The sequence below is a fragment of the Carya illinoinensis genome, chromosome 13, assembly GCF_018687715.1.
Source record: "Carya illinoinensis cultivar Pawnee chromosome 13, C.illinoinensisPawnee_v1, whole genome shotgun sequence".
Lineage (NCBI taxonomy): Eukaryota > Viridiplantae > Streptophyta > Magnoliopsida > Fagales > Juglandaceae > Carya > Carya illinoinensis.
The window spans coordinates 12,900,237-12,914,626 of NC_056764.1; the positions used below are offsets into that span (position 1 = coordinate 12,900,237).

General features: G+C 32.5%; 1 protein-coding gene across 1 annotated transcript; it reads left to right on the plus strand.

Annotated features, from left to right (window-relative positions):
- The first annotated feature begins 4,805 nt into the window (after positions 1-4,805).
- Positions 4,806-6,438, plus strand: LOC122291332 (LOB domain-containing protein 1-like). The gene is made up of 2 exons (XM_043099012.1): positions 4,806-5,182; positions 5,734-6,438. Exons 1-2 carry the CDS (start codon positions 4,928-4,930, stop codon positions 6,127-6,129), a joined length of 651 nt encoding a protein of 216 aa, XP_042954946.1. The 5' UTR covers positions 4,806-4,927; the 3' UTR covers positions 6,130-6,438.
- Positions 6,439-14,390: the final 7,952 nt, after the last annotated feature.

Consider the following 14,390-nt stretch of genomic DNA (forward strand, 5'->3'; position numbering starts at 1 on the left):
TAAATGGGCAGGTCATTCGGTGGTTAGAAGGAGTAGAAATTAGATAGCAGTGTCTCAGTGGTGGTAGCAGAGCCCTCTGGCTCTCAGTCTAAATAGCTAGATGGACCTGAGCCACATGGCATCCTTGCAATGGCTGACATTGAAAGTGCAGACACCTGTTAGATGTACACTGGACTATATATATACGTACCTTGATTTTGAGGCAATTAGCAAAACAAGTAGTACTAAAGGGTCATAATTCTTTGGTCTTTGGGTCTCAGCTAGCTGAGACGATGAAAACCAGTACTTAGTAGCATGCATTATTAATTAGCAGCTTGTGGTGATCTTGATGTGAGCTGCTGGGGTCGCTTTTCAGTTGAATGAGCTTCTAAGATTAGAGTAGAATAACAATTTGTTAGCATGTGCTTATCAGATTACGTATGACTTTTGTTGCTTTTGGTTGAAATTTGCCTATCAAGACTTGATGAATATCAGTTAACCCACGAGAGTTGGAGAGAGAGAGAGAGAGAGAGAGAGAGAGAGAGAGAGAGCTACCTTAGCTAGTTAGCTTGGAAAGTTAGGCCACCGATAGAGAATTTGCAGGGACGAATATGAACTTAGTTTCACGAAGATTATGGTAATTGGTAAGAGCAATGTTACGTATAGTCTCTATTTAGATATTGCAATGTAGGCATAGGTAATTTTATTTTTAAATTTATTAAAATATCTATCTGTTTTTCTTCTTTAATAAAGAATATGTACATATAATCTTCAAGTGAGACTACAGATAAAATTTCTTAATTAAATAATTTCTAAAGGCAGACCTTTCTTAAAAGAAATTATTATTAAGGATTGGAAGTGGTGTTAGGAAATAAACTATAAAAAGAAAGAACTAGTGGGAAAAAAAAACACAACTCCTAATTTTAATCGACCTGTAACAAAAAGTAACCTGAAAACAACGCATTGTTTTCATATATATATATATATATATATAAAGAAAATTGTAACATACACAAAATGTTAGATATGTGTAAATTTATAAACTGATATATTTTTACTATATTTGTTATATCTATTTTATAATAAAAGTAATTTTATAATTTGATGTACACTAATCAATAATTTATTTCTATATAATTAATTTGTAACTAAAATATTTATCATATTTAAATATATCAAGTACTTGGCTTTTGAATGAAGAGATTTACTTTTGTTATGAGCTATATCATTATCATCTATTAAATAAGGAGCGGGCTACTCGATCTAGTAGTGCGGTTTTATTTGACCACTAGTTATTTTTAATTTTTAATTTTTTTTACATTTTTAAATATATTTAAATATTTTTAAAAAATAAAAAATACATTAATATATTTAAAATTATTTTCTTAATTATTAAATAATTTTATTATTATTATTTTTTTAACAAACGGTCAACTATAATAGTACATTATAAGCGGCAGACTAGTTTTTCCCCATAAATAATTATAAACAAAATAATAAAAACAATCTGAAAGGACTTATATTTAAATATTTTGTAATCTTTAAATTAACATTCAGACAACTCTTATCTCATTATATTATTTTAAAATAAAGGAACTCCAATGAACCCAAGCCGTTTAGTCGACAGTAGCATTACCATTACATGAATTAATTACCAAAAAAAAAAAAAAACAGTCTCTGGGAAGTGGGAATAGCGCTTTTCGTTTTCTCTCTCCAAAAGTGATTCTCTCTCTAGGATGGCGTGTGTGGAGATTCTGCTCCCACCTCTCTCTTCCTTTTTGGATTGTCCAAAAACAGTCCAGGTTGTATTTTACTGATTCTTATTAATTTAGTTGTCCGTCCATAGTAACGAGAAGCATTGAACTACTACTTTTCGCCCACAACAACTGCCACGCCTCTTATTGGAGAACTCTTCAGCCACCGATCTTCAAGACAACCTAAACAGAATGTCGAATGGAGTAGCGAGTGAGCCATATGCATGCGCGGCTCTAACCACACATAAAGATTCATGTGTTGTCGTGCTGAGAAGTGCCTATTACTGCAATGCGTGACATTTTCAAGATTAGCAACTTCGGATCCTTCAGACCCTGACCATCCTCCGCTTTCATAGGGTGGCGAGTGATCTTCACACCGTCACTTTCCTAGGCAGTCATTTGCTGGCGATTCGGTATATCTCCTGTTATTTATGCTCCAAAATTTTTACTTTCCTTAACTAATGATTATGGGAGAGAGCTAAGGGAAGTCTTCAATAGCCAGTAAAGACTAGGAAAATGCAATACACAGCTCTTCACTCTAATTTCCAATTACAGTATTGCAATTCGTTTTCAGTTTGTATCAAAACTGCTTCAAGCGACTTTCCATTGTGAGAAATGGATGAGGTCAAGTCATTGATTCTAAATTTTTTTTAATTAATTAATTAATTTCTTATTTTATATTTGATGGTTTGAAATGAATGTTGGGACCTTCTACGCTGTTAACTATTAACAATTAAATATATCTATAATATGCTTACTTAAAAAAAAAAAATAATTGCCAAAAAAAATATAAAGGAGGGCAAAGGGAGAGAGAACCAAAATAGTCAACCAAATAATTTAAGAGATCAAGACACAAACATTGGCACTCCTTTAAAGTTCTATTTATTATATAAAACATAGCTCAAATGCATGTTAAATTTGTATATAGTATTTTCCGTTTAATAAATTTAATAACTTTGCTCTTCACAAATTAAGATAGTAACATAACTGGAGTACATATTATATATAGTAGTACTGTATCAGAGTCCTTTATGGTACTTTTACCCTAAAACGAGTTGAAATACTGTCCTAAGTTCTTTATGGTACTTTTACCTTAAAACGAGCTGAAATAGCGTCCTGAATTCTTGCTGTACTCACCCTTTTATACATTATTAGCTTTTCTTTTAATTAAAAGCATTTAAAGAAAATTGAATAGGATATAATAAGGGGTGGGGGCGGCCCGCCTGAAAAACTTGCCTGGACATGGTCGGGGGGGCTCATAAAAAAAAGTGGTGGTGGGTGCTAGGTGGGGGCATCACCTCGCCTGAATTCCACCCACCCTCCTTCCTGCTTATATATATAACTAGGTGGGAGTAACGTGCAAAGAGCACGTTTGTTTAATTTTATGAAATAATTATTTGTAAAAAATAATATATATTTTATATAAATTATTTATGTCACTTAAGAATTTAAGGCATATTAGAAAAAATAAAAAAATTAGTTCAAAATATCATATAATCCAATACATGTTTATAACATCTATAATTTTAGAAAAGATGTATACGAAAAATTTAATAAAAGTTTAACACAAACCGGTAGTTCAAAATATGTATCGTTTGATATTTGTATTATAATTCATCAATTTATGTCATCCTGTAGACAATCAATAGAGACAACATTGAAATTCTTATTTTGCTGTTGTTTGAGTCGATCAGGGACAACATAAAGTTAAAACAATCTTTTTATAAAATTTGTAATATAATATTTTCTATATATAGCATATATATAAATCATAAAATATATTTTGAAATTATTGGCCGAATTTACTCTTTCTTGATTAGCTCAAAGACCACGGCCTTTGTCACGTGCCTATCATAGCAAGCCCACGTATGGAATATGACTTAGCGGAAGACACGTCCTACTACCATGGAAAAAAAAAAGCACTTTGATTAAACACACTTGTATTATATATTATATGAGATTTTTAAATTTGGAATACTCAATAATCTGAGTTAATGAAATGTATAATACACGCATATTATATTTAGAGATTTACATCTTATGCACCTAATACATGTGTATATGTTAAGGAGAAAGAGAAAAATATAATAACTAATCTTTAATTACTTATTATTATATAAATTATTAAGTATTATAATTATTAAGATTAATAAATCATATAACAATATTGAATGCTATCTCTCTCAATATTTATGTCTTCATTTTATGTGTCAAATCGTTAAAATAAACTGTGTTAACTTTAACGGAAAAACAAGAAAAATCGTTAAAACAAGATTTTCTGTTTTATACACACTTTTTATATATAGAAGATATATAAATACATATTATATTCTATATATTTAATTTTTTTAAAACAAAACGGCATCGTTTTGGAGAGGTAAAAGGTCCTCTAGGTGGCCCCCCCTCTTTCTCCCGAAACACTCTTGCTTATCTCTCTCTCTCTCGAGTTCTCGGCACTCTCAATCTCTCTCTCTCTCTCCTCTTTATCTCACGCTCTCTTCACTGTCTCTTGTCTCGCCATTGCTGCAATCTCCATGTCGTTGCCACGATTGTTTGTCCGAGAATCCATCGTCCTGATCTCCATCGTAAGTAGTTTAAAACCCTAAATCGCCATCGCCAAATTAGTCTCCACAGTGGCCGAATGTTCATGGGCCAATCCGGCCAGTACTCGCATATAGTGGGACCGAGTGGCGGGGTCAAAAGAATAGACCCTGCCGGTGCGAGCTGCCCGCTCGTATAGGATGCGTAGCAGCCGTAGGATGAATATATAATATTATTAATAATGGCCATTAATTTCACTTAGATTTTTGTCGCTATTACCTTTTAATTTTCAACTCTAACTATTCCATTTTTTTTTTTTAACTTATATTAGAAAAAAAGTTTTATTTATTTATTTTTCTACGGAAGAGATTTCAAAGTGAGAGTTTTCCATACAATAGTCCAAAAACACAAACCTAATTGGATATGGCAGCAGCCACAAAACCTAACGGTAAAAATCAACTGATGGTGGATGGCGTCAACATCTTGTGTGCTGACGTTCTTTTCTCTTCTCTATTTCCCTATTTAAACTCGACTTTGGTCTCCAAAACCAACCCCACCTGACCTCTCTCCCTCCATCCCTCTCTCTCTCTCTCTCTCTGATCTATCACCCATACACAGACATTTTACACATTTCAAGGTAAATTAAGCCTAAGATGGAGATCAGCAGTGACACAAACACTAGCACTACTTCCTCAACCCATCCCTCCCACTCTCTATCTTCCTCATCTTCTCCTCCTCCTCCTCCCACTCCACCTGTTGTCATAAGCCCCTGCGCCGCATGCAAGATTTTGAGGCGAAGATGTGCAGAGAAATGCGTGCTGGCGCCCTACTTCCCTCCCTCCGAGCCAACCAAGTTTACAATTGCTCATAGAGTGTTTGGTGCTAGCAACATCATCAAGTTCTTGCAGGTACTACTCTAAGAACGTACGTACGTCTTTGGTGCTAGGATTTAAGAGCACCGTGAACTAGCTAGCTATCTGACACAAATGTTCCTACGAAAATTGAGGAATCGTATTAAGTTTCTTTTCTTTTTCTGAGAATAGGACGGAAATTAAGAAAATGACCTCTCTGCAGTGCAGAGGATCAACGCATTTGTCATCTCTGCTTTCAAGTTTCAACTTTGAAAAACAAGAAATGAACTTCGTTCACATTCTGAAAATACACAAAACTTTATAAATATATATATATATATAAATTTATATATTTCCAATTAGGAGCCCATGCTTTGTCGGGAGTAAATTACTTCTCTGACCAAAAGACTGCAAATTGGAAAACGTTCATGAGGAAAAGCACCATCTTAGAATGTGCTTTGTACGGTTGAAAATTTGCTTCTTGTTGACCTTATCTCTTTCATTTTCCCAAAAGCCCTTCATGTTCTAGTTATTTAACTTTTTCACATTTTGCACTTGCTTGTAACAAGACTTATGTTAACTGAGACATGACTGAATTAAAATCCCAGGAACTCCCGGAATCGCAGAGGGCAGATGCAGTGAGCAGCATGGTTTATGAAGCTAGTGCAAGGATCAGAGACCCTGTTTATGGGTGTGCAGGGGCAATATGTCAGCTTCAAAAACATGTGAACGAGCTGCAGGCACAGCTAGCCAAGGCACAAGCCGAGCTTGTAAACATGCATTGCCAGCAAACCAACCTTGTCGCCCTAATTTGCATGGAAATGTCACAGGGCGGCGCTCCAGTAGTACATGATCAGGCAGCATCGCCCCATCAACAATCACTTGACAATTTCATCAATATTAATACTACTGCTCCTCACAGCTACCAGATCAGCAGCAACCAATGCTTCCAGCTTGACGACAACAGCCTAGGCTCAATGTGGGAGCCAACTCTGTGGGCATGAGGATCATGATCATGATCATCAAACTCGATCGATGATGATCATCAATAATCTATACTTCAGCCCCCCATTTTGAAACTGATCTTGACTCTCCTAAGGAGATGTTTGGGACACTAGAATTCAATATATATATATATATATCTATATATCTATATAAGTATGTAAAAAGCAAGTTGCATGAACAAAAATTGAAGTGGGGGGAGAAACACTAGTACTACTTTTTCCTGCCTGCTAGCTACCTCCATCATGTAATATTGTATCAAATTAAATTGGAGAAAATTAAATTAAAGCGATCGAGATGTTTGTTTGGAATTTCTTATGTGCTGATTATTCAATTATATAAACCAACTTTTTGGTCACCTACCATAATTGTCTTAAATAGACGCTCGCTTCGGTAGTACGACTTCCTTGTCAAACTATCTTTTGACCATTTCTTCCATTTGGTTTACCAATGGTGGCCTTGAGCTACCACCCCATATTATATATTATCCAATATAAATCTTTTTCTAAAGCTGGCATTTTTTTTTTCCTTTGAGCGGCTCTATAGCCACACGAGTGATCCCGATGGGATCCGCCGGTGGTTTTTTTTTTTTTTTTGAAATATTTTTTTAACACTTTTAAAAAAAATTTACAATATTATTAAAAAATACTTTCTTAATCATTAAATAAAAAATTAAAAATAAATAAAAATAAATTTTTGGATCTCCGTCGAAATCCCTACTGTAAAAGTAGCATTTTTTTTTTAAATTTTTTGCACCCTTATCAATTGCTGGACGTTAATTTCTTGTACGAGTGCATGCAAATTATGCATATATATAGGTAATTAATTGAAATATGAGATCAAATTAATGTGCAATATATAGATCATAACGTACTATATATGTAACTTCATTAAAATGTTGTGTTTCTTTTTTCTCAAATTTGATACCAATATATAATATTTGGATGCCAAGAGCCTAATGGTCGGTCTGATGGCATATGACCCAATTATCTAAATGACCCAATTATCTAAATAGAAAATCTGGGTTCAAAATTCCTATTACCTCTTTATATATATATATATATATATATAAAGCAACAATATTTGGGATGGCATATGACCCAATTATTTAAATAGAAAATCTGGGTTCAACAATATTTGGGATGACATATGACCCAATTATCTAAATAGAAAATCTGGGTTCAAAATTCCTATTACCCCTTTATTATATATATATATATATATATATATATATATATATATAAAGCAACAATATTTGGGAGTTAAAACATTCAAATCCCTAATTACTTTGGAGTTCTTCTATTTGAAAGCTGACGTGGAAAACACACCCATCATTTTTTTGACATAGTAAAACTTGATTTATAATAGATTTTATTTTTAAAATTCTCTAATGAATAAAGTCTTGCCATACATGTATTCTGTCAATTAAATAGATAATGTGTTTCACACACTGACTTTCAAATGTAATTTTTCATTACTTTAATTTTTTGTCACAAGGGAAAAAGCAATTATAGTAGTAGTACAACAAAAGACGACATGATATCCAATCCAATTAACTCAAAAAGAAAATTATTAATAAAGTTTACGCGTTGTGTTTTAAATCTGATTGAATGTCATTAGTAATTACTGTCCCCATCTTTTTAAAAAGCTAAAATCATTCTATATAAGACGATCATATCTATACATAAATTGAGCAATCTAGCTAGCTAGCTAATAACATATATATGTTTAACAAGTAATTGGGCCCACGCTTTGAAAGAGACAAGACTTGATCATCGATCGACCTGTTTATTATATATGTAATGACATTAGTTATAATTAATTACAACATATATAGTAGCCGTATGATCAACATAGCATGCATATGCATATATGCATCATCAGCATGTGTCCCTAGCTAGCCTGTTCATCGATCTTTGGTTGACGATTTCTATGAAGTAATGATGGTCTACGTGTCCCATAAACGCGTTTTTGGATGAAATTCGAATCGTGTGCACCCCACGTGAGTTGATGATGATGATCATAAGCTGCTAGCCAACAGCAAAGTGTCACCTGTCGGCAACCTTTTGGTAGCCTCTCTCTTTCTAAAGGGACAACCTAAACGATCTCACCCAACATGCCATTATTTTCTATGCTTGAACGGGGAACAAAAAACGTCGTTCTTTTTTGACTGAAATTTTACCTCTTCATACATGATATGGGGTAACAGATTTCATCAAATTAACAGAGATCAGTATAGCTAGGTACCGCTTCAAGGTCAATGCTAGCTAATTTCATTAAGTTTCGTTTATTTTTAAAGATAAAATGAGATTAAAGTTAAAAATTAAATAAATTTAATATTATTAGAATATATTATTTTAATATTAATTTTATATTAAGATTTGAAAATTTTGAATTAATTATTTTATTTTATATAAAAATTTTAAAAAATTATCATGATTAAATGAGATGAGATCATAAAAAAATTTTATGAAAATAAAGTACTAGGCAAGTTTTTGTACCACCATGCATGAATGAGTCACTTCCTGGCCGGCGCTACATAAAAAATACTTATTTGCAAGCACTTAATTTTAACAAATGACTATTTTCAATTAAAATTGATTGTAAATAGTATTTTGATTGCCATAAATTGATTATAAAAGCTTTTTTTTATTTTTTATTTTTTTTTATTTTTTATTTTTTTATAGTTGATGAAAATAAAGAACCTTAATTAATTAAAATAACTGAAGAAGAAAGATTGTCAGAATGCTATATATATATATATATATATATGAACATGATCAGATGCATGAGATATTCATATATATATATATATACACACATGTCACCTGTGAATTAAGGTTAATTAATCAATTAGTTAGTGCATCCATCTATTATAATAAACCAAAAATATGGGAAGTGGGACAGGTTGGGGGAAAACAAAATTTAGGAAGTTTTCATGGAATAATAGACCCCAAGTGGGTGATCCATTAATTAATAAATTGAAACTTGAAAAAGGCTATTAACTCGAAGTCAAAACGGGCTGTTACTGAAAAATCAACTGACAAGATGTGTGCGCTACACGTAGCTTGGATGACATGCTAGTACCCTTTAACCACTCTTTGGACTCATCGAAGAAATTAAAACCCCATTGATTTAAAATAAAATAAAAATAATTAGAAGATTTCTAACTTTGAATTTTTCAGCTGAAAATTTGTTTCGAATTTTCAAATCTGGAGAAATAATGATCATACGTAGTTCAAATTCATCTAGATTTTGCCTAGAAAAAATAAAATAAAATTGTTTATTAGCATTAGCTAGCAATGTGCGAAATTCATCAGTAAATCTTGAACATCATAACTTTGAGTTAATAATTTACACTATAATTTGATTATGTTATTCTTCAAAACAACTTACACATATAGAATATCAAAATTTATCGTTACATGACGTTATTAGGTCACGTCTGAGTTTGTGGTGCACTTTTCTACCACTTTCATCCAATGTCTTCGTATCTAGAAGTTTTTGTTTCTATTGGTTCTAAGGACAACTAAAACACTTCAAATTGTGTACTTCGTGTGAATAGTTTATACTATTTGATTCTGTTATTTATCCAAACGATTGACAAATAGGATATCAAAGTTTATCTTAATTTCTCACACATAAACTGCATTATTAGGTCGCCTCTGAGTTCGTGGTTCACTTTTCTACCACTTTCATCCAATGTCTTTGTATTTAGAAGTTTTGTTTCTATTGGTTCTAGAGACAATTAGAACACTTCGAACGTGTATTTCGAGTGAATAGTTATATTATTTGACTCTGTTATTCATCTAAACGATTGACAAATGACAAGATATCAAAATTTATCTTATTTCCTCACACATAAACCCTATAGAAACCATTTCCTAGGTTAGGTGAAGCCCATACTAACCTCCTAGGTTAAATACTTAGGTCTCTAGCTAAGATACTTAATTACCGTTTTAGTATTTTATTTCATTCAACACGCATGAATTGATTCAACAACCAAATTAAACCTTAATAGTACCTAATGCTGTGCTCAAGGAGTTCCTTAACTTCACTTATATGTCTCAAGTTCACCTAGTAAATATATATCCAATGTATGACCTAGCATCCATGTAACACGTTCACGAACGTAATGCGAGACTTAATACATCTATGATTATATAGGACATGAAAATTACTGTATAAATCTTATATATATATATATATATATATATTATATTTATTCATAAAGGTTAAAAGTGTCATCAATGTTGTTAGATTCTTAATAAACATGGTATTGATTAATGTTATAAAATATTTAGGTTTGGAGGAGCAAATATAAGAGTTCTAAAATAAACCAATTTCTAATTCCTCGATCCAAAATATTTAGGTTTGGGGGTAAGAATGCGGGTTCCGTACTGACAATGCATATATAGGTAGGTAGTTTTGCAAAGAGGTTCATGAAGTCTGAATCATTTCTCATACACTCCTAGCTCGATCAGAATTATCTCTATGATCTCTAATATCATTTGTAAAGATTCAAGTAAAAGTACTCAAATAGTCAAATTAAGCACATATGAGTTTATAATCCAAAAAGACTAACCAATTTTACCATTAGAGACTCTTGTAAAAATCATGACTATTATAAACCAAAATTATAATTCTCCCTTAGGGACCGTTTGGATTTAGAAACCATCTCATTTCATTATTACAACTTTTCTAAATTTTCATACAAAATATACTAATTAACAATTAAAATTTTTTAAATCCCAAAACAAAAATAATATTAAAAAAATATTCTAACAATATTTTATTCAACTTTTAACTTTTATCTAAAACCATCACATCTCATCTCATCTCATCTCATTATTCAAACAAGCCTTAAATGACCCCCATCCTATGTATAGTCAGGTGTATCATAAGTGGAGTTCAAAATTCTAAAGCAGTTAATTAATGAGTGAAAATTTGACAATTAATAAAGTAAATATCGTCGGACCTAAAAAGATGCTTAACTGAAATTTAAGTTTTATGAACCTCTTAGGTCATATATATCTCACTTGTTTTGATTCATAACAGGAAAATATCTTTTAAGAAAAATGAATTATTCTTTATTTTTGGAACAATAATGCGAAAATAACTTGTAATTGATTGGACTAATATTTTTTTTTCATAAACTAACAAATATCCACAAAACTCTTGTTTCCTCCCGTGTGTACTGAGAAATATGTAAGGTCATGAAAAACTGTAAAAATATAGTAGATTTGCTTCCAAACAACTAATTGTGGAGTCAACTTTATGCTAAACCACGTAAATCTATCATATATCTCTCATTATTTATCTCTTATTTATTGTTTATGTTCATAGAAACACGTTCGAGCACCGTATCAACACCGACCCAAGCCACCATCGTGGACCATTCCCTACCGTCATTGGTTCTGGCTACAGCAGAAAAAATCTCGCAGTAATTGGCTAATATAATGTGTAAGTGTGTGTGAACTGCTTACCATATATAATAGGAAAGAATCTCGCAGTAATTGGCTAAAACCTACTAGATGATCTCTAGTATGAAATCTTCCAAACAAAGCAAGTAGCGAAACCACTTTTGTTTCAAAATTTCAAATGATCACGATGCGATCTGTCAAAGACTAGAGCCAGCTCGCGTTGCATGCCTCCAAGATATAATATGTAAATTAATAGAGAATCAATTAATTAGTAGCTAGCTAATCAGCTTCACTTTCCTTGATTCCTAGATGGTACTGTACATCATGTATCGGCCATATTTATAATTATGATATCTTGAATTTTATGCATGCAGCAGCTAGCTAGCGGTAATTGTAGTACTACTGTAATGGGGTTAGATCAATCTACATCAATATTCCCCATCTATACATAGTGTTAGTGGTATTAGGTTTGGTATAGTTTAAAAGGCCACCTAACAGAATTTATTTGAAAAGAAGAAAAAAGTAATAACATTATATATATATATATATATATATATATTGGAGAAGGTAAGAAAAATCGCCCATGTATGTTTGAATTGGGAAAATCTTGATGAGACTGGCTGGCTAGCTACCTAGCCACGTACACCAGTTCTTCAATCCAAAAAAATAGAAGTTAAAAGGTCAGTGACCTGATTAGCGTAACCTCATGTCTTCAAAATGGAAGTCTAGAGTTTGAAACCACCTCTTTCAAATATATAAAAATATATATATATATATATATATATAAAGAGAGCAAAGGAAGGCCAAACCCAATTAATATATTAAAGCTTTAATTAACAGCTAGAACTCTATCATATCCATATTTCGAAACTAAAAGAACAACTGCAATGGGAATGCATTAAACGCTGTTTCTGAAAAATGCATGCAGCATGGGTGGGACCGTGGGAGTTGGGAATGATCACTAAATACTATTACTTTAATGTATTGAATAAGATCAGCCTCAACAGCGTACTTAAATGTATTGATCATTTTCAATCTCTTATATTTTATATAGTTTTTGATTCGTTTTGCACCTTTTTTGCTTCAGTTTTCTTCGTGCATATCTATCTATCCACTTACTAAAAGAGCTGCTGCCTTTTTGAAGTTTCTCCTGTTCTCACTTAGATCCATTAAAATGGCCACCCCTTGGCCGGCTTTTCGACCGTACATATAATCGTGAGGGCGATCCTTTTTCACGAGACATTCTCAAAAGTAGCAGAAAGTTGTGTTCATAAAAGTGAATGAGATCGATCAGCTTAATTTACTTAACGTGAGCACTACTTTCTCCATAAGCTTCTTTCGTGGACCTCTGTTGATGATCCTTGATGGTGCGCGCGCAAATATCTAACCTACTACTTTTAGCAGAGATTAACCTACTACTTTTAGTAGAGATTTTCCTTTTTCTTTAACATTTGAAGGATAGTGACACCAATTAATTCGTTGTTCTTTTCTTTCTTTCCCACTTCCGAATTAGCATAAACTTTGAATTCGATCGTCTGGAATTAAGGAGCTAGCAGTAGAACTATAATTATCAATTACCATGACATCATCGACATGATGCCATACACATCATCCAGTTTTTTTTTTTTTATTTTTTTTTTATTTTTTTTTTTAACTTTATGAAATTACAATTAATTCATTTGTATGGTGTATATCTTTTTTAAACATTTCAATAAATTTTTATTTTCATTAAGCAATTTATGTATGTATTAAATTTAATTTTTCATAAAAACTCAGCTTCTTAATTTGAACGTCATTTTCAAGCCAAAGTGCTGTCCTACCGTCCTATATACGTATATATATTGAAAATTATTCGTGTTAAGTTATATCGGTCTCTAGCTCGACCCATGCATTAATTTCCTACTAAGATTCAAACCATCGGTAGATAGATAGATAGATAGATTGTGGCATGACCATTGACCAGTGCTAGTCATGTTGTTTTCCACATTCTGTAATTTTCTTATTGGTCTTCCTTGCCGCCCTCGCTGCATGCACTCAGGCATAATTAATGTACGTCTACCTCGACTAGAAAATATCCAGAGATTATAACTCCTACAGCCAGTCAACTAATTAATTGGGCAGTGTCAAACTTCCATGGAAGCAAGTATTTTACACTGTTTCAACCTTTCCAAATCCCAAATTAAAACACTGTGAAAGCAATAAATTCCCTCTCTCTCTCTCTCTCTCTCTCTCTCTCTCTCTCTCTGTGGAAAAGTTGGAAAAGAAAAAAAATAAAAGCATTAACATGATCAGCAACTTTCCTTTCCATGAGGGCTGCATGGTTTGAAGAATTTGTTTTGGTTGACTTGGGCATGGTTTTGGGTGTTCTAGACATCCATCCAACCCGAAGCTTTTTCTGGTTGGGCTTTAGTTAGCTAAGTTAAAATATTAATTTTTTTGTTTTTTATAATTACGGAATAATTGAGTTTCCTGATAAGAAAAACAAATCCGAATACAACAATATATAGGACCTAATGGTTGGAGAATATTCAATACAGATCACATGCTGCATCCAGTCTATTTATGCAAATCTGCAACGTCTGCATGTATACGTAATTTGTTAGGTATTAGAAATTGGAAATGAGCAGATATGTACACACTTTGAAAGGAAAATTGAATTGATCCTCATCATGTAATGTAATGATCTGGTCAGGATCCCAGGACAGTACGTAAATTCCAAGAAGTACTTCTTTTCCCACTTTGAACGCTCTGTTGTTTCTAATGGCTAGTTGCTACTGTCCACCAAGAAAACAATATCGAGGTTGGATTTTCTGGTGTTGTTCTTAAATTCTTGTATTATG